At 51.5% G+C, this 23,107-nt stretch overlaps 1 protein-coding gene across 2 annotated transcripts in view; it reads right to left on the bottom strand.

Annotated features, from left to right (window-relative positions):
* Positions 1-2,016: 2,016 nt before the first annotated feature.
* The window catches only part of KY (kyphoscoliosis peptidase), a 51,485-nt gene continuing 30,394 nt past the window's right edge, over positions 2,017-23,107 (bottom strand). For both annotated transcript variants that reach the window (XM_017501043.2, XM_037728677.1), the window contains 5 exons: positions 19,796-19,904; positions 18,207-18,324; positions 9,047-9,235; positions 7,493-7,683; positions 2,017-3,179 (listed from right to left, as the gene is read on the bottom strand). In XM_017501043.2, the coding sequence (XP_017356532.2) occupies positions 2,284-3,179; positions 7,493-7,683; positions 9,047-9,235; positions 18,207-18,324; positions 19,796-19,904 (1,503 nt within the window). In that variant the 3' untranslated portion in view covers positions 2,017-2,283. The remainder of the gene's footprint in view (positions 3,180-7,492; positions 7,684-9,046; positions 9,236-18,206; positions 18,325-19,795; positions 19,905-23,107) is intronic.

Below are 23,107 nucleotides of genomic sequence, written 5' to 3'. Positions count from 1 at the left end.
CGATGCCCTGCGGTGCTTTGAGAGGCGGGGCCTTCCCTCTCTGGTGCTGGGGACAGCTCCTGTTTTGCTGGGTGGCATTCTCTGCATGCTCCAGGATGTACTGATTAATTATACTGCATATCAAAAAGGTATGTCTTTTATTAAAAGGTCTCCAGCAGAGCAGGACTAGGCGAGGCAGCCAGCGCGGGGTCCAGTGAATGACATGCGCCATCGAAACAAACACATTTCTTTCAGCCCATAAAATCAAAGGTGTGCAAAAAGGCTGTTTTCAGGGGGTAAGACTCCCCTTGTTTCCCTGTGGTGGCGCATAGCTGTTATGCCTCTGGGGCCTTTGTGCATTTTTCAGGTGAGTGATACGAGGCTGGCTGGGTGGCCTCAGTGGCAGAGACTGTGGAGGGCGCAGGACCAGGCCAGGGCAGTTCAGCCTCTCCAGGGGAGGCACCCTTCATGCTCGAGGCCCCCGGCCTGTTAGATGATGGGCACCCTTGTGAGCTGATCCTGGGCCAGGTCCTTGCTGGGTAGCAGTGGGGACTTTTGGGGAGGGGATCCCAGGGGATGATGAACAGAAGTGTCTGGAGCCTGCATCTTCAGTCAGGACTGGGCAGGGGAAGCTGCTGCTCCCTGGCAGTTTTCTCTCGCTGTGTTCCGGATGGCAGGGGCCAGGACCCCTTGGTTCACCTCTGTAGCCCAAGATTTGGCACTTACCACAGCACTCTGTAAGCGTTTGTTGGATATACGGATGTGAGGCTGAATGCAACAGAGGAAGCCTTGAGAGTCCCAGCTGGCCCTGGCTGTAGTTGAGCCTGGAGGCCTGTGGAGGGTCAGTGGGGAGAGGTGCCAGGCAGTGCCAGCTCTCAGTGGTTGGGGGGCACCGAGACAGGCGGGGGCCATGGAGCTGGAGAAGCTGGGAGTTCGGCAGGGAGCATGCCTGTGTGCCAGGATGGTGCTGCAGTGGCCAGGCGGGTCCCCGCTTGCCTTTCCCTCTCAGCTGCCCTCAATGAAGCCAGCCTTTCCTCCGTTGCCATGGCAACACCAGCCCCAGGTGCTGCTGAGGGCCAGCTGGGCAGCCGAGGCTTCTCAGGCCGGGTCTGAGCAAGCAAGGGGACTTGAGCTGTCCCCATGCAAGGTGAGACTGGAATGGGGTGTCTTCTCAGACAAGGGTGGAAAGGAGATGGGATAGGACGTTTTCTCTGAGACAGGCACAAAAGCTGCTCCTATGCAGCTGGAGGTCTTCCCAGCCTGGCTTTGCTGGTAGAGACGCTGGGGGCATGCAGAGCCCTGCTAAGGTGTGAGTCTCCTCGGCACTGCCGCACTGCGCTACCCACCTGATCTGTGCCCAGGTCCTTATTCAGGGCTATCTGCAAGGCTCCTGAAGGGCCTGGCAGCCTCTGGAGGCTCCCTGTGGAGGCTGGGCAGGGGCCTGAGGCCCAGGCTCTGGGAGAGCCTGGAGGGCACTCCAGGCCTTAGACTGAACTGACTGCCCTGCACCCTCCTTTCAGAGCAGAGCCAGAGGTCTTCCACCCTGAGACCCAGGCTATCCCTCCCACCCGGACACCCACAGTGGGCATGGCCTGCTCTTTACTTTGGAGCCTCCTCACAATTTTCTGGTTGTCATATTCCTGACTATACTTAGGGACTGCAGAGGCCATCAGCCTCCAGCCAGTTGTGGGTTGGCTACCTTCCTCACCACACCCTTTTTCTAGGGCTCTTGAAGAACAAGAAGTAGCTAATGAAGAGGCAGTGGGATGCAGAAGATGATCAGGTCTGGGAGGAGAAGATAGTCAAATATCCCCTGGGGGCCAGAGCTGTGGAGAGGCACTGTGATGTTGCTGGAAAGGGACTCTGTGTTTCAAGGAGAACTCAGTCTTGCAAATCATGTCCCCTGGGACATGAAGGAAATTCTCGAAGCATCGTGGGAAAAGCTGTCAGCCTGGGCAATATCCCTGCTTTCCCACATCAGCCCTACAATAGCAGCAGCAGCAGCACTCTATGAGAAGGGGCATCTGGATGCATGTGTACAGTTTACAATACCTTGGATTTACATAGCACCTTTTTCTTCTAAAGAGCCACTGCTTCTGTCCCCTCGGTCACAGCCACAACTGAGTGAAGGCTTCAGAACACAAAAATCACAGCTCCTGTGGCAGAGGAGGGAGACTGAGGCAGAGGCCTAGAAGGCATTTCATGCAGACTCAGTGGTATCCAGGGCTCCCTGCACTTCCCTTGAGCCCTCCCTGGGGAGGTTTGGCCTTGGCCCTTTGGGATGGGAAGACAGGGGCACAGGCCTCACTGGGCATTCACTTTGTATTTCAGGATGTAGGAGTAGAAGCTGTGGTTGGCATTCTCTAGCACCATGACATAGACTTCCTGGCAGCCAGCTGTGCTGCAGCTGCCCTCCCAGTAGCCCTCGTGGTTCAGGGTCAGGGGCCATGTGTCCTGCCCCTTTACCAGGACTTTGGCCATACCGTGCAGCTTCAATTTGAATGGGATGTGCCGGTTGGCAGGAAGCACACCCGACAGAGGCTCCAGCAGCTCATTGCCCTGCCCCCAGTTGCCAAAGCTCTCAGGGAACATGGGCCAGTTCACCTTGGTGTTGGCACAGCATAGGAGGTAATTGAAGACAAAGATGTAGTTTCCTGGTTCCTGCCTCTTCTTGACAAAGATCTTGAGGGCAAACTTGCCGGCATGGGGCAGCTGGACTTTCAGCTCGGTCCGCTTCTCCCGGTGCAGCTGGAAGATGTAGCGCCGCTGTGTCTCCTCAGTGATGGGGCCATCATCCCCATGGAGGGAAGCCAGGACGCTGATGCCCTCCTCCACGCTGAAGCTGATGGAGCAGCGCCCATCGCTGGTGTGGATGATAGGGTCAGGGTGAGAGGGCTTCATGATGCCCATCTGCTCCGAGAACCAGCTGGGGCCTATGGGCTGGTGAAGCTCAGCGGGCAGCCGGACACCCATGTCCACATAGTTGCACTTGAGTGTGTACTCCAGCACTGAGCTGTAGATGTCGGAGTTGCCCTTGGCGAAGATCTGCAGCTTGTGAGTGCCCATGGTTGGAGGGTACACCTCCAGCTTCATTCCGTTCTTCCTGAGGCTCAGCAGCCCATGCTCCTGCTTGCCATTGAGCATGAACATGAACAGAGTTGGGGCACAGCTCTCAATGGTGACCGTGGCCTTCCCGTTCACTGTGGAGAGAAAGTCGGGGTCAGGAGAGATGGGTCTAGCATGTGCTGATATACTGGTAAATGTTTCACAGCTGTCTCCCTGGGAGAAAAACGTCCTGACTTACAGTGCTTGCCCATTTCCATGGTGTAAATACTTTCACCACAATCCATTTTAAGGAACCAATATGACATCACTGAGCATGGCATCAGCCAGCAGCAGCACACCTCCAGAAGGGTCCCCGCTCCCTTCAGGTGGTTTTCTTTGAGAGAAATGAAAGCTGAGGGGCCTCTAGAAAAATTAGCCCCCAGCTGTACATGTGCATCCTGCCCATCTGATTCACATTAGATAAAGGTTGCCTGTGTCCAGAGAGGGTCATGGGGGAGGAGGGGCACTATCTCCTCCAAATCTCAGGTCTAGCTTTCACCTTGCTCCCTCCAGCATCTCTGTAAGTGTCAACGCTGTCATGTCAACACATTGTCCTTAAACCTAGAGAGAATGGCTTTACTCTCTGAGACTGTGCACAGGAGGTTGGGGCAGGGCAGTTCTCTGATCCACCTCACCCCCATGCTTCTCACATAGGTGTGTCTTAGCCATGTTTCAGGAATGGGTCCTGAAGAGTCAGTGTGTGTACAGGAGGGTCTTTTGCAAACCCCCCCATGCCCACCTGCCATCTCTCCCCTTGCCCTGTGGTTTCATCTTCATCTGTTCTGGTCATTGATTTTCAGGAACAGGTGTTCAGTTCTCCAGTCTTTGCAGCCCATGAGAACTCACCTGCCTGGTCCTTCCCAGGGCTATAGGGAGGGGCAGTGGCTTCTCTTAGAGCCTGACCTTGCTTCTCTCAGAAGTTGGTCATCCGCCCCTAGCTCCAGTAACCTCCACAGCCTTGTTCACAGATGAGTGCAAAGGAAGGACAGAGGCTGTCTGATCCATGTCATGAGCAACTTTCCCCTAGTCTGGGATCTTGGTGGGGAGGCAGAACACTGTGCCTGGGCTCTAGGACAGAGGCCTGAATAGACTGAATCTGCATTCCATGCCAACTCCCACCTCAGGAATGGGAGAAGCCCACATGGGCCAGCATGTCGGGTTGGCAGCTTAGACAGCCCCTCTACCTTCTTCACGCTGCTCCACCTCGAAAGCTGTCCCAGCCCTCTCAGATGCTGCCCACTCCTCACCTGCCTCTCACTCCCACACGTCCCCCACTGCCTCTGTTTCCCCTCTGCCTGTCAGCTCTCTGGCACTCCAGTGACTTCCCTCTGCCCCCACCCTCCAGTGACTTCCTATGATGAGGCCTCTCAGACCTTGGAGGACCCAGGCTGCTGGGTCCATGCCTTCCTGCAAGTTCTCTCCTCCCTCTGCGACCCCCACTCTTTGAGGCCTGGTCCACATCTCATGCTCTGAGCACTGCTTAACTCCAATGCCATCGCTTCCCTTTCTGTTACACTGAAATTGTGTGACGCTTTGTGCTTTAGTGCTATTTTCTTTGTCTACATGTTTTCTCTACTGCTTTCAGCCACTGCATGCCACATCTGTCCCACAGTAACCTCCAAAGGAAAGTGACCAACATCAACAGACTTGTTATCCCCTATTGGTGAAAACCTTCCTCTCCCCTCACTTGTGAACCAGCTCCGTGGGCAGAAGCTACCTCAGCTCCTCACTGCTCATGGCCCCTGTCCTGTTCCATCTCATAACTGAGTCTTTTCTGCACAGTGAGGCCCAGATCTCCCTGCAATTCACCTTCTATTGTGGAACACCACCCAGCACCCCATGCAGCAGCCCCAGGGCTCCCTTGAAAACATCCACCTGGCTCTCCTGGGCTCACATCAGAGCCCTCAAGCTGGAGACCCATGGAGAGGCCTGTCTCTTCCTGCCTCCCAGCATCAAGCACTGTCTCAGGTCCTCCAAGGCCACATCCCTTCATGCCTTGGGGTCCTCCAACCTGCTCCTCCCTCCCCACCACTTCCCCCAAACCTGGATAAGGTGGAAATGCCCTGAAGGCAAAGAAGCCCACCCGGACCCCTCAGCTGAGGCTGAGTTCCTTGGCAGCCTCTCTCCTAGCCTGGCTCTCCTTCGGAGAACATTCCACTGCTGCAGTTCATCCATGAGCATCTTTGTGTAGTGTCTGAACTCCTTGCTGGGCTGTAGGCTCTGTGGCAAAGGGGCTAGCCTGTTTCATTTCCTGCCAGGCCTTAGTGGCTGGTAGCAGTGCCTGACCCAGAGGGATCTTGCCAAAAGTGTGTTTAATGACAGGGAAGACTTGAAATAAAGGACTGGCCACCCCTGCACACCCCTGTGGAAGCACATGGCTCTTCCAGTCCTCCCAGTCTCCTCCTCCTCCCCTTTCCTGTTGTGGTGCTCTCCTGGAGCCCGGCAGCTTTCCATCCCCCCATCCATGAAGGTGCCTTCTTCCTTCCCTTCCTTTCTGCCCACCTCAGTTTCCCTATTTTGCTTCCTTCTCATTCCCACTCTTAACATAACTACCTACCACAAAGAAATACTCTGTAAATACGTATCAGATGTATGGAATCATATTTAGATTTAGATTTCTGTAAGCTAAAGAATCTGGTGTTTATATTTTTATGTCTCTTAAAAAGGCAAACTCCACTCAGTGACATTAGTTTGGTGTTGCTTTGGCCTGGTCAGTTCTTTCCCGTGGTTCAATGGCCTATGATACGTTGAACAAGCCTTCCATCTGTTGTAAGTCAGGAAACAGATTCTCAAAGTGAGCAACTTCCTGCTGTTATTTTGGCTGCAGGAGCTGCCAGGTATTTGGAGTTGGGAGAGTATGCAAGAGCTCAGCAACCTGGCAAAGGAAGCCACTGTGTGGTGGAAGGGACAAGGCAGTTGGAACTAACTTGGGGACACCTGTGCTCCCGCCTGCCCCCTTGCCCTGCAGTGTGGGTTGGAGTTCCCCAGGGGCTCTGGGCCCACCCACAGGCACCTTGTGCTAATAGGCAGTGTGAGCTCAGGCCTCCTGTCCTGGGCGAATGGAGGCCCCAGTGGCAGAGATGGTGCTGCCAGGCAGTCCTTTGCTGAGGTGTGGGAGGCTGGGTTGACCAGACTTATGGGTCTCTGCAGTGTGCCCAGGCTGTATGCCCAGCACTGGACCAGGTGCCAAGGCCTTGGAGAGGCATAAGATAATTTTCCAGAGAAGGCCCTGCTCTTTTGTGACCAGTTCTGGCCCCCAAGTTAGCCCCTGTATGCCTCAGAGGGTGCAAACATACTCAGCTGCTATGGCTCCATGGTGAGGGTTCGGGGAGCAAATGTCAGCCCAGGCCAGCCATGGGAGATGGCTAAGCTGCATATCTTACACTGCCCAGCCCCAGGGGAGTGGACTGGAAATGGCTGGGTCCTGCCTCCAGAAGGGAGAGATACTGAGCCGGCCATGCAGAACTGCTGGAGCCTTGCCCTCATCTAGTGGTGCCTGAGTGTGGAGGTTGGGGACCTACTGTGTCCTCTCCACTCCTCTGCTGCCTAGAACATGTCCACCTCTGTCTAGCTACTATGTCTGTTCCCCTCTCCCAAGACCCAGCCCAGTGCCCACCTCCTTAAGGAAGCCTGCCCCAACCGCCTGTCTTGGGTGGGACTGCCCCTACCTGTCCTGGGAGACCCCTGCTGCTCCCTGACCTTTCTGGTTGGACCACCAACACCCAGATGCCAACTCTGTTGAGGCCATGCATTCTCTCCAGCAGGAGTTGGGGAGGAGAACACAGCAGGCCAGTAGCTTTGGGCACCTGAGCTCCTGAGGCTGTGTGTAGCCGGGGCGAGGCAGTCCTTTCCCCTGCTATACGAACTGAGAGAGACTCACCCAGCTAGGAACCATCTAGCCCTGGCTCCTGTGACAGGCCAGGCTGTGTGTCCAGCCCTCAGGTGCTAGGAAACCTTCAGCCTTCCGACACATCCGCTTCTTGGTTTATGGTAGTGTGAGAATAAACCAAGTTTGAAGAGGGCAAAGACACAGCCTGCGGGCCAGGAGTGTGGAGGTTGAGTGTGGAGCCTGAGTGTGGAGGTTGGGGGCCTACTGTGTCCTCCTCCCCTCCAGGCAGAGGAGTTGGGGAAGGCAGGGAGACAGAGTGCTTGAACTCACTGCCTCCATCTACCCCAGCTTGTTTCTGTCCCTGTTGATCTGGCCTATGTCCCTTCCCTGGCCTGATGGCTTGAGCTGCCTCAGCAGCCCCCGCACATCCACATGCACACACATGGGCTTTGTGTTGAGCTCACAGGCCATGCTCATGGAAGGCACACCCCAAAAGCGCAGTCTCAGGTGGGGTCCTGGTGGACAGTGCAAAATGCTCCATCCCTGCTGCTAGCACAACAGCACCTACTCCAGGCTCACCTGTTCTGATCATGGGGGTCTCCGGGTGGGCACTCAGCATCCCTTTGTTGTAGAATTCACTCTTGTGGTACATGTTGTTCTCAAACTGCCTCAGAGATTGAGGAGGTTTTAGCAGCTGCCAGTTCTTGTTGTCTGGGAAGTGGTCCTCAATGAATAGTGCAGGGTGGGTGAGGAAGTAGAACTCATTGTAGCTGGAGCAGAGGACAAGCTGGTTAGCAGCCAGCTCTGTGCAGGGGAGGCGGGGGGCCCAACACAGCCACTGGAGCAGTCCTGTTAACACCCTGGGTGGGAAGATGCGCCGTCTCCAACCCTGACATGGGCACTGGAGACTCCTCCTCAGTGGATGCTTCCAGAAATTGGAGCCAAGGCAGGGTCTTCCCTTCTAAGGAAAGGTCACAGCCTGCAACTGTGGCCTGCTCTCAGGGCCCTGGCTTGTCATGGGAGAAATTTACTCCCTTATGCTCAAAGACAATCAGAAGTTTGAAGAGGGCAAAGGCATAGCCTGGACAGCAGGCAGTGGGGGCAGAGGAAGGGAGGGAGACAGAGTGCTTGAACTCACTGCCTCCATCTACCCCAGCTTGTTGCTCTGCTGTGCAGCTGTGCTGGTGGGACCTTCCGTGGCTCTCCAGGGCTGACTGGAGTGCTGGCTCTCTGGAGGTCAATAATAGGGATGGAGAGAAGAACAGGGAGGCTCTTCCTGAGATGGGTGAGGCTTTGCTCTGCCTGAGAGGAGCAGTGTTGAGAATAACGGAGGTAAAGAGGGTATCTGTGAGTACGCGAGCCCTGCACGTGGGATGTGTGTGCACATGGCTTGTATTTGTCTCATGTGTGGGAGTGTCAAGATTTAAGCTGCAAAAATCAGAGACAGCACACTCATTTTTCTGAATAAAAAGATAAAAACGGATCTGAGCTGCTGATAGACATCATGATCCATGAAGAATATTGTATGTAGTCTTAGGTTAAGGCCAGGTTGGCCAGAGCCCCAGAGGACAGAAATGCTGCAGTCCCCTGCACCCCAGCCACCCTGCCCCGCTGTGCCTCACAGCGCACCTGCACTGCCAATAGCAACCCTTCCCAGAAAACCGAAGCCCTTTCCTCAGAAATATGATACAGCCTCACTCAGACCAGAGAGGAGAAAGAGCCTGGTGTCTGGGCAAAGCAGTAAGAGAACATTCTGGCATTTGTACCTAGTAATGAGGGTAATGGCCAAAGTCTGGAAGGGAACCTACCAACAATTAAGGAAGGCTGTTAGCCCTGCCTTTCCTCACCTGTGGCCTGGGGCAAACGCTGTAGGCTTTCAGTGCTTTGGTGGAGGGAGCTATAGGGAGTAGGAGAGGGGAGTTTGTCAGTGGAGGGTGAGGTGACAAAAAGGTCTGGGCCCTCACAATTGGCCTGGAGCCAGCCCACTTCAGAGCCCAGGAGGGATGGGCATACGGGGCCTCCTGGCTCTCCTTCCCCTCCCACTTGGTCTTCTCTACTTGCTGCTTCATGCAACCCGGTGCCTCCTCCACTTCCACCTGCCAGACGCCCAGCAGCACGGAGACAAGTACTTACAGGAAGGTGAATTTGGAGGTGGTGGTGTCCACCAGGCCGCTGCCCCAGGTGCTGTCCACCAGGTGCCATCTTCCCTCGAGGTACACAGCATTCCAGGCGTGGTCAAACTCCCCGGAGAAGCTCTGCCCTGTCCGGTAGCCGAAGCCCTTGGAGTACCCAGGTACAGTCATACACTGCACTCCAGCGATCCTGGGGGCAGGACGGGGGCCTGAGAGGGGGATCCCGCTGCAGCTCACCCCCCAGTCTGTCCGTGGTCTCAGGATCAGGCATGGCTGCTGCCTGTCAGTCCTCCCTGTTTTTCCTTTTTCCTGCTTCTTGCGCTCACATATAAACAGCTTGAGGGCTTTTATCTCTGGGCGTGGGGGACAGGGAGATGCAGAGATGGCTGGTCCTGCTGGTACAGGTTGGCTGCAGTCTCTGCTGTCTGCTCCTCCCCTGAGACCATGACCATTCAGATCACTTCTGAAATGTTCATCCCTAGAGCCTGCTTGACACGCTGCTCAAGCAGCCCTTCAGGAGGAAAAAATGGGGGCAAGCATGAGGCTGGCCTCAAGAAAATGGGAGCCAGGGAAATGACAATATTCCTGGAACAAAACCTGCATATAAGGGGTGAGCACAGCTGCCGGGAGAACCAGGGCACTTCTAGGCAGGTGACTGAAGAGATGGGTCCTGTGACATGGGTGAGATGTCGGGGGCGGGGGTTGCTGGTTGTCAGGGTGCACAAGCCAGGCTCTACTCCCCTGCTATTTCCTCCCAAGGATGCCTGTGTGGGAACCCAGGGGCAGGCAAGCGGGTGTCTCCAGCCTGCCAGATTGCTCGGGTCTGACTGGCGGGTCTGTCCTTTGTGAACATGGTGCAAGAGCCATCACGGTGCATTAAGGCCGTCATTTGCTGACTGGCTGCACTGGCCACGGTACTGTCCTCAGGGAATGGAAATGCTGACCAGTCGACCTGCACTTTGGGGTCTTTTTGACATTGTGCTCCCCCACTGCTCACAGTAGAGCTGGTACTGCTTTCTGGGAACCTGGATGGGAGGATGGGCATGGGTCACCTTTGGGGACCACATAAAACTAGACATTTGGAGCTAAAATCCCAAGGCTCAGGCCCAGGCTGTGGGGACCAGCTCAAGGCCAAAGCAAGACCCCTGGTTGTCCTTTCATGGCCTGCTGGTCTTGCTCCTCAGCAGCCCTGCTCCCCCGAGGACAGCCAAGGGGATGGACTGTGCAGGCAATTTCACTGCTAATCTGACCTTCTAGGGCCTTTGTGTAAATTAGAAAAGGTTCCCCTTCTTCAAGACATTTATTCCTTGCACTCATGGAAAACTGGTGTCACGGACACACAGCCTGTGAACTCTGTAGGATGTGCCTGATGCCCCATTGATGCCGCTCCTTTGAGCACCACACAAGCTGCCCAGTCCCCAGCTTGGTGCTGAGCCTGTGCTCTGCTCAGCTGAGCTGAGTCTGTGGGGCCTGTTTCAGTGAGATGGGCCCGTGGGGGCTGGGCCCTTCCACAGACCAGGGCTGCAAGCTCAGTTGCTCTAAACAAGAGGGCCATGGAGCCTCCCAGGGTAATGGGGTGAAATGGCTACACATCTACTATAGGAATGGGGGGAATTTTCCCTATAAAAATGAACATATAATTTAAAATTAGCAAAATGCTGGATTAAATATTACTGATCTATGCTTACATGTCACTTGCTGAGAGTCATTGGGATCAAATGTGATGTCCTGAGGGTTAACAGATTCTACTTTCCCTGCCATCAGTGTTCTTTCACATGCATGCAGTGATGACATGTTACCATGTCCGCCTTAACCTCTGCTCACCTTTGGAAAGTCTGGGCCTCTAGTGCTGAGGTTCCTTAGGGGCTTGGAAGTTTTCCAGCCCCCACCCTTTTGCCTACTGCTTCACAAAAGGAGGTTCAGGCCTCCTAAGCCCTCTAAGGAATCCCATGGGAACATGCCAGCTGGGCTCTGTGGGAAGGCTTCTGGGAGCACTTGGGGGCATGGGGACAGACTGCAAGAGAAACTAGATCCCGGTGTCGTGATTTTCTGCTGGCAAAGGCCATGAGTCATTCCAGGGCAGAAGGCAGTAGCTGAGGAGACCATGGAAGGAAGGGGAGAAGGTGCTTCCTGCATACCCGGAGGGGCCTGTACCTCATTTCTCTGCAGTGCAGAGAGCGGGGGTGGTGGGCAGTGCTGGGGGGATGCAGGGCTGAGGTGTTGTTCTCAGGGTGAGGAAGTTTGAATGTGTTTATAGTCTGAGAGGAAACAGCTAGCAGAGAGGGACCAGTGGAAATTAAGGCCAGAGGGGTGGGTGGAGGTATAGGGGTGGGATAGGCCTTCAGTAGAAGGCGGGGCCGCATCTACTCAGAGACTGGGTGAGGAGAAGAAATGTGAAAAATATTTAGTGAGCCAAGCAGTGCCCTGACACGATGTGAACTGACAAGAGCATGTCAATCTCTCCAGTCAGTACGATGTCACGCCGATGCTGTGTGTGTGTGTGTGTGTGTGTGTGTGTGTGTGTGTGGTCCCTGCATGCACAGAGAAGGAGGGGCAGGGAGGGAGAGGGGAGAGACAGCACAAAAAGCACCTGATCTCTTGGGAATGGGATTATAGGTGATTTTAATTTTTTTCTTGAAACTTCTCTATATTTTCTAAATTTTTAATAATGATTATGTGTTACTTTGAGAATTGGGGGAAAAAAAGCCATAAATACGACTTAAATTATATTCTTCAGGAAATTACTTTCATTCCAGCCTAGAACGTCTGTGCATATCACTTTCTAGGATGATATGGAGGGATAAGGGTAGTCCTGGGAACAATGGGGCTTGGAGAATGGCTCGTTTTGCATTAAGATGAACTGATTTAGGGGCGCTGTGGACCTCTGGACATGCTGCCCACTGATGCTTGTCCTCTGCTCAGGGGCACCTGGAGTCAAGGAAGGAAAGAGAGGAATCTACCATCTGTGCAGCCTCCAGGTGGTGGAGTAAATCAGAGTGGGCATGGAATGTCTTCCTGGGAGAAGCCATGTCCTAAGCTGTGTGCTCAGGGGGACATCTTGCCCTCCAGGGGATGAAGTGGAGGCAAGATCTGAAGAACCAAGTGGGAAGCAGCAGTGAGAGCCTGCCCCAGCCCTGGAAAGGAAACGAGGAGGAAGAAGTGAGGGGCAGGGATGTCCACCTGTACTGCTCTGAGTAGGGGTGGTGGCCCCTGAGCCAGGATATCAGGTCACCTCCCAGCCCTAATGGTCACCTCAAGGGTGATCTTGCCAGGCTCATCATGGGCAGAGAGAAAGGTTGGCATTAAATGATCTCCAGGGGTTGATTCTTCTCTGACAGGCTGAGGAGAAGCTGGGAAGGCTGTGGGAAATGCCTGGGGCAGAAAAAAGACGAAAACATAAACTCAGCTCTAAGCTAATGCCATGCTTGACTCTAATATGAGGACATTTTATTACCTGGAAGCAATGTGCAAGATGAATGGGACAAAGAAAATCATAATGTAAAGCATTATTGTTAATACTCCACAATTCTTGTGCAAAATAATCTGTAATATAGGATAACTGTGGAACTCATAGGAGTTTTGTCTCCAGCCATTGTTGCTAGCCAGGATGAACCACAACTCTTTCATGTCATCGAACACTGACCACACACACTGTGTGTAAAGCACAGTAGCAGGCACCAGGGAATAATATAACATGTCACGGCACCATGCAACGCAACACAATGTAACAACATAATAAAATATAGTATCCCAAAGATAAGGCTCAGTGGCCGCCCTAGACGTGCTGATAGTTGGAAGGAGGGTGGATATGGGAACTGTCACTGGAACTGTCTCCAGAACTTTGCTTATATAATGCCAGTCTATATGCAAAGCCCTGGAGAGCCCAAAGGTGGAGGAATTAACTTTGCAGGCAGGAGCTGAGAGAGCATTGAAGGAGAGGCAGAGCACTAGAAACATTTGCACTTCCTGAAGAGCTCTGACTAGCCATCCCAGAGCCTAAAATATCACCCAAGGAGATTTATTTAACAACCTCAGACTGCAGAATCTTCGCTTCTGCTTTACACAATTGACAACCTCAATGCCACCTCCACAGCTCATGACTGATATGTATCCAAAGCCACAATGAAAACGTAGATACAAGATGCCCTGAACAAGCTTCCATGGAGCGCCCTGGAGGATTTGGAGAAAGCTGCATCCCCCTCTCCAGCAAATTTCAGGGCTCAGGGGCTCCATCAGAGAAGCCCTGAGGGCCGCAAAGGACCACATGGCTACCAAATGTGGCCTGATGGCTCAGGGGCTCCATCAGAGAAGCCCTGAGGGCCGCAAAGGACCACATGGCTACCAAATGTGGCCTGATGGGAAGAGACTGAGCAGCCAAGCAGAAGGCAGTGTCATTACCTGGGTTACCCTTGATCCCTGAAGCTGCTGAGTCTTCTATGAATGCATTATCCTTATTATTTAAAAAGATCTCTGTGTTCTGGCTTGGTGCAGTGTATCCTAGGGTATTAATTTGGTATTATTTTGTACTGAGATGGTCCAGGCCCTGCCATAGGAACTATGTGATGCTGCTACAGCCAGCACCAATGCCAGGCCCCAGCAGCAGTGTGGCTGAAATGTCTGGGTGGGCAGGTGCACCCTACACCAATGGGCTTTGGCCACAATAGACTTTCCCAAATCTGATCGCCCCTCCCAGGATGTCTGAGCCAAGTGGGGGAAAAAGGGAGGGACCGTGGCTGCGGGAGAGACAATGAAGCATGCTTTTCTTTTGGTATTTTGTTGAAAATACTGTGGTTTCTATACTGTAGCAAGACAAACAAACCATGACTTATTTTTCACAATTTATGTACTTGATTTCTTTTCTTTTCTTTTTTTTTTTTTTGAGGTGGATTTTTGCTCTTGTTGCCCAGGCTGGAGTGCAATAGCAGGACCTCCGCTCACTGCAACCTCCGCCTCCCAGGTTCAAGTGATTCTCTTGCCTCAGCCTCCCAAGTAGCTGGGATTACAGGGGCCCACCACCACACCCAGATAATTTTTAGTAGAAATGGGGTTTCACCAAGTTGGCCAGGCTGGTTTTGAACTCCTGACCTCAGGTGATCCACCCGCCTCGGCCTCCTAAAGTGCTGGGATTATAGGCGTGAGCTACCATACCCGGCGTTGATTTCTTACAATCTGACAGTGTCTTTATATTTCTCCCATGTGCTCTCGTTTCCCTTTTCTTACACACTACCCTGGTGGCTAGGTCAATAAATAGTAATCTTGATAATAATTCTGTCTCCAGGGCTCCGTGCAAAACCTCACAAGACGTGACCTCAGAGGCCTCCTCTCCAACAGGTAAGAGAGGCGTAAGCTGTTTAGAGAGAGAGGCTGCCTGGCCTGGAAGTGGCAGAAGCAGCAGTAGATGCAGTTGTCCTGATGCATAGTTCAGGAACCTTTGTGTTGCACCAGCTCTTTTGTAAATCGAGATTTTGCTTTGGTCTATACGCTTATAGGCGGTATAGAGAGTGAAATGACAAGATGGTTTGCTCCAGTGACATAACTCATCTTTGTGAGTGTCATCCTTTGGTGTAAATGCTAAGCATTTTCAAATATGCAAAATCAGGTGAAAATAATCATGTTCTGAAAGATGCTAGGCACAAATGGAGCTAAAAGACTATATGGGTGAGGGAGTTAGGATGTCCCTTTTAGAGGCCTTATACACCAGTGTCAGATTTGGTGATAATTTAGTGTTATCCAATGAACCTGCATCTCCCAGGAGGCTTAGATGGCCACTCCATATCTTTTGGGGCCTTTGGAACCAAGTGATGTTTTAGGATTGTAGGGAACATCATACTGCTAACCAGAAGCAGCCATCTGACTATACACACTCCTCCCCCTGCTCTCTGTGACAGCTAGAGGATGAGTGAAAAGCTAGCTGACATCTCATTGGTGACAACCAGCTCCCTCAGCGTCAAACTGGTAATAAGCTCCTGGCTTCATTCAAAGTCTCCGAAAAACCTGCTAGCTGGTGATGCTAAAGCCATGCTGATGGGAAGGGAATTTATTAGAGGTTGACTCAGTGGCAGGAATCTGGGGAATTAAGCTTGGCTCCTGCGATTAGGCAGAATCAATTAAGAATGTGGGCAATTGAGGCAAAAAGAGAGACATTAATGCTGGATGATAGAAAGTCAGAAGGAAACTGGACCAGCAGTTACAAGCTATAGCACTAACCCAAAAACTCCACATCAGTGACTTGGGAAAGACAGAAGGAAATGAATGATGTCATGAAAATGTCTGAATTCCTCACCAAATTACTTTATTAAATCAGTCCTTAGTGAGGCAATTTCAGGGAACTGGAATGGACTGGCAAGAAGTAATGATGGTTGTGGGCACAACTCTTTCTAAGAAGCCACCCCGACAACCAAGCAGGGATAAATCAGCAAGTGTGGATTACATGTCCTCAGTTATTAAGGAATTAGCTAATTAATTTACCAAATTTTCGGCAGTTATTTTAAAGGTAAAGAGAGTTAGTAGAGGGATTCATGGGTAGGTTAGTGATCTTTAAAGCAAAAGTTAAAGGAATTCAGGGGACTGTGAGCTATTGTTACACGTCTCAGGCGGTGTGAGAAATTTTGCACACAGTAATCACCATGTTGGAACTAACTTTAAATGATGCAAAATGTTAGGGAGAGTTTTAATGATCAGCTGCAGGCCAGAATAGGGCCATTGTTAAGTATCTGGACCAGGCCAAAACGCTGACAGTTTCACTCAAGGTAAGTGTCAATTTTCTGAATCTATAGGCTGGCAGAGTCTGTAGGAAAGTTCCACAGAGGAAAAGCACTTTAATACCCAAGAAAGACAAGATAGGTTAAAAAACAAGCACCCCCAAATCAGCTTGGCAAATCCCAAACTGAAGTGTCACTGAGTCCTATAGCCCTGCCAGGCAGGCAATCTAGTCTCCAGTACATTGATGAGAACACTGAGGCTGCAGGAGGTTAAGTGCCTTACAAAAGGAACAAAACTATAGGTTATGAATCAAAAACTGGGAGCCAGGTCTTTCTGGCTTTAACTTTGGCACTCCTTCTAAAGGATGCGAGGATGCTTATACGGGATAAAGGAGGTGACACCATTCTAAGCAGTGGACTTTGGTCTTTCTAGCTTCGAATCTGGCTTTCCTTCTATAGTATGCTAGAAAGCTTATACTGGATAAAGAGGGATATATCCTGGAACTTGGAAAAAATACTAAACATTTTCAGATTTGCAGAATCAGATGAAAATAATCATGTTCTGAAAGATGCTAGGCACAAATGGAGCTAAAAGACTTGTGGCTGTTTCATCATTTAAAAGAGAATAAGCCCCACTCCACACAAGTCTGCTAGGAATATCCTTTCATTTCCTGTCATTCCTATATGTGTCTATTGAAGGCCTACTGGGTGTAGGATTCACGGGAGGCAAAAGGAGAGAGGAGATAAAGGCAAATATAGATGTATACAACCGGTAGGATATATAACAAGAACTGAGCACAGGTAATTCTTGTATGCACAGAACACAGTCTGGAAAGGAATATGACCAAATGTTAGCAGGGTTAGCTCTAAGTGGTGAGGTTCAGAGTAACAATTTCTTCTTTTTGCTTTAGTGCATTTTATAAACCATCTACAATGAATGATATTTTTAAATTTAAAAATGTTATTAATTGAAAGCCTAAGGCAACACACGAGTTGGTGTATAGCTGGGCTGGGGGCACCAAGGAAGGGGAAGGTGGTGGGCCATCCTGGAGAGGGGCCTGGAAGGAGCACTGGGAGAGGGAGCAGGGGTACACGCAGAGGTGGGCAGGCAGCTGGTGTCACACAGTGCAGGGCTGGAAAGTTGGCTGAGGTCAGATTTTGGAGGACTTTGACGGACAGTGTGATCCTTTAGTGGTTGGTGTTCAGGAACCCAGGGCCAGGGGGGCCTAGGCAGAGAGGCCAGCAAGGATCCAGGCTCCTGGAGAAGCCCACAGGCAGTAGGGGGTATGCTTGTGTCTGGGGTAGGGGGTGGCAGGAAGAGTGGATGGGAAGCAGCCAGGGTGGCATCTTCTGTACCCTGACCGGCCATGGCTGCCTCTGGGGCTGTGGTCTCAGGGACTGGCCTTGGAAGTGAGAAAAGGGAAGAACAGGGAGCAGAGCAGGAGGGTTGGAGCAACTCAGCAGCCGGGTATGTGCCTGTGCTTGGCAGTGGTAATGGGGGACAGGAGGCAGGACAACAGGGGTTGGGCCAGGAATAGGTTGCATGCACCCAGTGGCCAGCAGCTGTCGCCCGTGCAACACTGAGTCCATCACAACTGCCTGCCTGTGGACTAAGTGTTACGCTTGGCTTAATGAATTGCCACCTGCAGTTCTGGTGGGCTGACATCTGGGTGCCTGTGAAGACTTACTCCCAGAGACCTACAGAGACAGTGGGCAGCTGTTTATCTGCCCCCGGAGAGGGGTTCTTTTATGGCTCTAGGGCTAGCTGACTGTTTTTCTGGAGGAACCCAGCAGACCTCAGAGAGTGAGCTCAGGAAGCTGTGTGGGTCAGTGGCAGTCCCTTCCCCCCACTCCCCATCTTGAGCTTGTTTTGAGTCTCTGGGAACCAGCAGTGGGCCATTCTCCTGCTCAGGCCAGAGCTGTCACCCACCCCAGCAACCTGGCCATATGCCCACTGCCAGAGTGCTGAAAATGGAGCCCAGTGACCCCAAGAGAAGCTGCTCCCTAGTGCTTCAGCTATCCAACTGACAGATCTTTTCAGGTGGGAGATCTTTTGTTTTCCCCAAAAAGAGGCCCCCTGTGTCAGCCCTGAGGACAGCCTTTCACAGTCCCCTTGGCATCTGCAGCCACTGTCCTCCCGCTCCCAGGCCTGCCATTCTTTTAACCTTCAGCTGCATAGAGAGGGGAGAAGGCGGAAAAAGGGCTTTTTATAACCAAATTATCTCTGTGCATTCATCTGCCATTATGTTAATGCATCGCGAAGCCCGGCAGATGGTACAAAGTCAATTATGCTGGTGTTAAAAAGGGAGAAATTGACCTTTTCAGGACTCACTTGGGTTCCAGAGCAGAGTTTGCAAACTCAGGTTTCAGGCCTGGCATGCGGGCAAAGGCACACGGCACTTTGGAAGAGGGAGAGGGACCAAGTCCAGTGGTCAGCATGGGGACTTCTATCTCTTGTACCTGCACATTCTCTCAAAGAGGCCAGCGTAGCCATCACAGTTGGTTTTCTGGGTCCGCAGGATGTCAGTGGGTTTGAAGACTTGGCGGTCCTTCTCCTGGGCAGCCACAATGTCGTACTCTGCAGTGCAGGGGAGGGTATGAGGAACCTGAGCCTGGGAGGTGAAAGGTTCCACCCCCACCCCCAGCTGTGTGCTGGCCAGCACCAGCCCTGGGAAACCACAGTGGGCTTAGTGGAGCTACAGCCCCAGCCCAAATGGGATCTGGGAACTGTCACCTCTTTGTGCAAGTGGTAAGAGGAGGAGAAGGCCTTGGCAGAGGGGGCCACCTGGCTCCCCAAGCCTCTGAGGAGGGGCTAGCAGGAGAAGGGACCACGACGGTGCAGGGGCAGGGGCTCTTTCCACTAATCCCCACCATACAGCTCTGCACACAGTTCCAGTGAAATCATCCATCCTGTCCTGCAGCTCGAAGGCCTCACACTGACCCATGGGGCACTCTGAGCTCATCCCCAAATGGAGAAGGCTGCTCTCCCATAGCCTGTCACCTCGCTAAGGAGGGGATGCAGACATTGTGAAGAAGCCTGAGGTCTGTGGTGAGGCCCTAAGACAGAAGTCTCTGTACCCACTGAGAACCCAAAGGGACTGTGTCTGTGTGTGTTGGCATGGGGACAGGAGTAGTAACAAAGTCCTATAAAGGTCCCATTTCTGACCTACGCCTTCGAGGCACAGGCACAGCTGGTGGAGTTGCGATGGGAGCTGGGGGTCTCTCAGGTCCTCGGTTTGGACCTCCTACCTGTGCCAGGTGAGCTCATTCTATAAGCTACATTCCCAACTGTTGTTCCAGAAGAACAAAAGAAAAGCCCAGTGGCAGCAGGTTGAGAAAGGCCTGGCTGGTCTTTATGTCAAAGGACTAGGAGTCTGCCTCGAGATCTGGCCCTGCCTGCTCTCATTTGTGTTTGCAAGGCAGCAAGGGGCAGCATCCCTTAGCCACCACCTCTGCAGCTCTGCTTGACCTGGGAGCTTCCCAAGGCCATCCTGTGGAGAGCTGTGGACAGCAGCTGCATAGGCCGAGGTATCTCAGGTAGCTGCAGGAACCCTGGAGACTGGGCTGGGACCAGTGGCCAATGTTGCTAGTGTGGTGGGAGCAGGAAGTGGAGAACCTGCTTTTCCTGGCAAAGGTATTTAATAAACCCTCTGGTATTGTGATCATTTATCAAACAGCTGCAATTTTTCTTCACCAATGATCATCCTTTTTGGAGATGACCTGCTGTCCTGGGCTCTCATCTCTGTGGTGATGAGACAGAGGGAAGGCTGGGACAGAGGGAAGGCTGCTGCTGAATGAAGGTCCCAGCTCTAGGCACTGGCTGTGGGCAGAAGGCTGCAAGGGATTCTCCTCTGACTTTCATGGAGACTGATAGCACATAGTGGATTTTATCCTCCTTGGTTACTCTCTGGTTCATCCGTCCCGTCTCTGGGTCCTTCTCTCCCACCTTTCATGTCACTCTGTACACATGAATAAGCTGATAGGAGCAGGGGCCTGCAGGGAATTGCAGTAAGGGGTTCTAGAGCCTGCGGTGCCACAGGTGGACCTACCTATGTGATGGCAAATCCAGATCCAGATGGCACGGACTCTTTCCAGGTCAGTGTGGGCCTCTTGGAGCAGGTCACTCACCAGTTCATCCAGGCCACTCTTGGCTGTCACCTGGGGAGCAGGAAGGGCATGCTGTATTAGGAACTCGAGGAGGGGCTAGTGGGGGCCCAGCACCTATAGCGAGTGCTGCTCTTTCTCCAGGCAGAGAAGCTACAGGAGAGGCTCTCAGGGGCAAAGGCTAGCTGAGGACAAATTGGGAGGAGGTGGGAGAAGTTGGACAGGACAGGTGGTGCCGACCACCTCAATCACAGGCCCTAGATCCACCATGGCTTTTCTCTGAAGATCTGGGGGCCAGCCAGGCAGGCATCTGGATAGCTGTAGCATTGCCTGGTCATGGTCAGTACTAAAGATTTAACATAATCCTTATCAAAATTCTGATAGCCTTTTTTGCTGAAATGGAAAAGTCAGTTCTCAAATTCCTATGGATGCCAAGGGGCTCCAAATAGCTAAAACAATTTTAAAAAAGGAACACATTTGAAGGACACAAACTCACCATTTCCAAAACTTACTGTAGAACTACAGTAATCAAAACAGTTTAGTACTGCCATAAAGATTATATAGACCAATGGAATATAACTGAGAGACCAGAAATAGACCCACATATCCATGGTTAGTTGATCTTTGTCAAGGGTGTCAAGTCCATTCAGCGGCGAAAGAATAGTCCCATTTACAAATGGTGATGGGACAATTGGGTTTCCACATGCAAAAGAATAAAATTGGATCTCTACCTCATGCCATATACAAAAATCAACTCAAAATGGATCAATGATTCAAATATAAGAGCTTAAACCATAAAACTCTTAGAATAAAGCACTGGGGTTAATCTTCCTGACCTTGGATTTGGCAATGGATTCTTGGATATGGCACCAAAGGCACAAGCAACAAAGGAAAAAATAGATAAAAAGGCATTCATGAAAATAAAAATATTCTGTGCAGTAAAGAATATTATTGAGAAAGCAAAAAGATAACTTACAAAATGAGAGAAAACATTGGAAATCATATATCCAATAAGGGTTAAATATCCAGAGCATAAAAAGAACTCTTACAATGCCACAAAAACAAAAGCAAGCCAATTCAAAAAGAGGCAAAGGACTTGAACAGACATTTCTCTAGAGAAGATACACAAATGGCCAATAAGCACATGAAAAAATGCTCAACATCCTTAGTCACAAGAGAAACGTAAATCAAAACCACAATGAGATACCACTTCAGACCTACTAGAATGGGCTATTGAAAAATGAAACCAGAAAATAACGTGTTGGCAAGACTATGGAGGAATTGGAACCCTCGTACGATGCTGGTGGGAATGTAAAATGGTGCAGCTGCTGTGGACAACATTTTTACAGTTTCTCAAAAAGTTAAATGTAGAATTATGATCTAGCAATTTCACTCCAAGGTATACACCCCAAAGAACTGAAGGAGGGACTCAAACAGACACTTGTTTCCCAGTTCACTGCAGCACTATTCACAATAGCCAAAATGTTAAAAAACATCCGTCCATGAATGAAAGGATAAGTAAAATAGAGTATGTACAACATATATAAGGGAATATTATTCAACTATAAAAAGAAGGAATCAAGTTCTATATGTGCTACAACATGGATGAACCTTGAAAATATGATGCTAAGTGGCATAAGCCAGACCCAAAATGACAAATATTGTATGATTCCACTTACATGAAATAATCTAGCATAGGAAAGTTAATATGCAGTAAGTAGAGATTACCAAGGGCTGGGGAAGGAGAAATGGGAATTTCATTGCTTAATGGGTACAGAGTTTCTGTTGTGGGTGATGAGTGTACAACATTGGGAATATAATTAATGCTAGTGAATTGTATGCATACAAATTATTAAAATGGCAAATTTTATGTTATTTTATCATAGTTAAAAAAAGGACAAATTAGCTTTCTTCACAGGGGCCCTCAGGGAAATAGGGCTGAGGTTGTTAAAAAGGTGGCCCTGACCATGTTTAATCTCTGTAGAGAAGCTGGGACACTGGGTCCTGCCAAGATGCCCGCGCTCCACTCAGACCCCAGCTTAAGGGTACTCCAGGACGTTGTTTTCAGCTGGAACCATCTCACTGTTCACAAGGGACTCCAGGACCTACCTGCTGACCACTGGCTCAGCACACTGGCACTCTGACCTCTGGAGGCCTCTGGGCCCCTGTCCTACTCTCTCAACTGCTTTCTGTTTCATTTCCTTCTGTGTTCAGCTTCAACTCTGCAGACTTTGTCCTTGTCCCCCTCCTAGGGCCCCAAATGGTGCTCAGCATTGCAGGTCTGCACTGCAGCCTGGAGTCCTGACTTAGCCTTGTACTTCAGTGCCATGGCTTCTGGACCTTTGGTTCCCACCTCCTGGTCCCACCTGAGCCTGGTTTGCTCTGGTGCCTCCATGCTCTGTGGCTGGGTCTCTGGCCTCCACTGGCTTCCTGGCACTGTTCTCTGAGTCTGGCCGGCAGCCTGTCCCATCCCTTTTGATGGCCATTACAAAATTCCCTGCCCTTTGCAGACTCCTGACCCCGCTGCAGGAAATGGCAGGAAATGGCCTGGCTTCTACTTCTCAACAGGCCAGGTGGGACTGCCTCACTAAGAGCCTCATCCTCTCCTCTTGCTTCAGCCATCTCTATGTCTCAGGTCTTCTGCCTTTGCAGGGACTTCCCCTCTTCAATGAATGCCCTCCTTCTCCTACGTCCTCACCTCCTCCCTTCCTTTCCTGGCTGCCCCATATCACCTTATTCCCCTACCTTTGGATGCCCTCCCAGTCTCCTCAGTTCTGCTCTTCTAGCCTCCCCTTCTCTGCAGGCTCCTGTGGGGTCTTCTCTCCACTCCACACTCCTTACCTCCTGCTTGCTCTTCCACCCACCTGAGACCCGAGGCCTCTAGCCACTCTGCACTGCCCCTCTGGAGGTAAGGTGCACTTTGATGCGTCTGTCCTGATCTCACTTAAGCAGACAGCACAGCTCACACTGTTAACCACACCTGCCCCAGGGAGCACCTCCCTGAACCTTCCAGAACTCTGACCCTTCCTGGCCTTGCCCTAGCCTTTTTGATGGCTCCAGGCCCTATGGGCTTCCCCACCCCTGCAATAGGATGCCCATCCTATGGCTTCAGCTCTTGACTAAATCTGATGACTCCCAATCAGAATCTTCAGCCCAGACCTTTCCAGGCTTGTATATTCAGCTGCCCTGGGGGCATTTCCCCTGGATGTGCCGCAGACACCAGAGCCCCTCATATCCCAAACACACTCATTCCCTAA

This window comes from Cebus imitator, unplaced genomic scaffold (assembly GCF_001604975.1).
Source record: "Cebus imitator isolate Cc_AM_T3 unplaced genomic scaffold, Cebus_imitator-1.0 Scaffold277, whole genome shotgun sequence".
Taxonomy (NCBI): Eukaryota; Metazoa; Chordata; class Mammalia; order Primates; family Cebidae; genus Cebus; species Cebus imitator.
The sequence above is the reverse complement of the archived record's forward strand: the minus strand, read 5'-3'. Positions and strand labels throughout refer to the sequence as shown.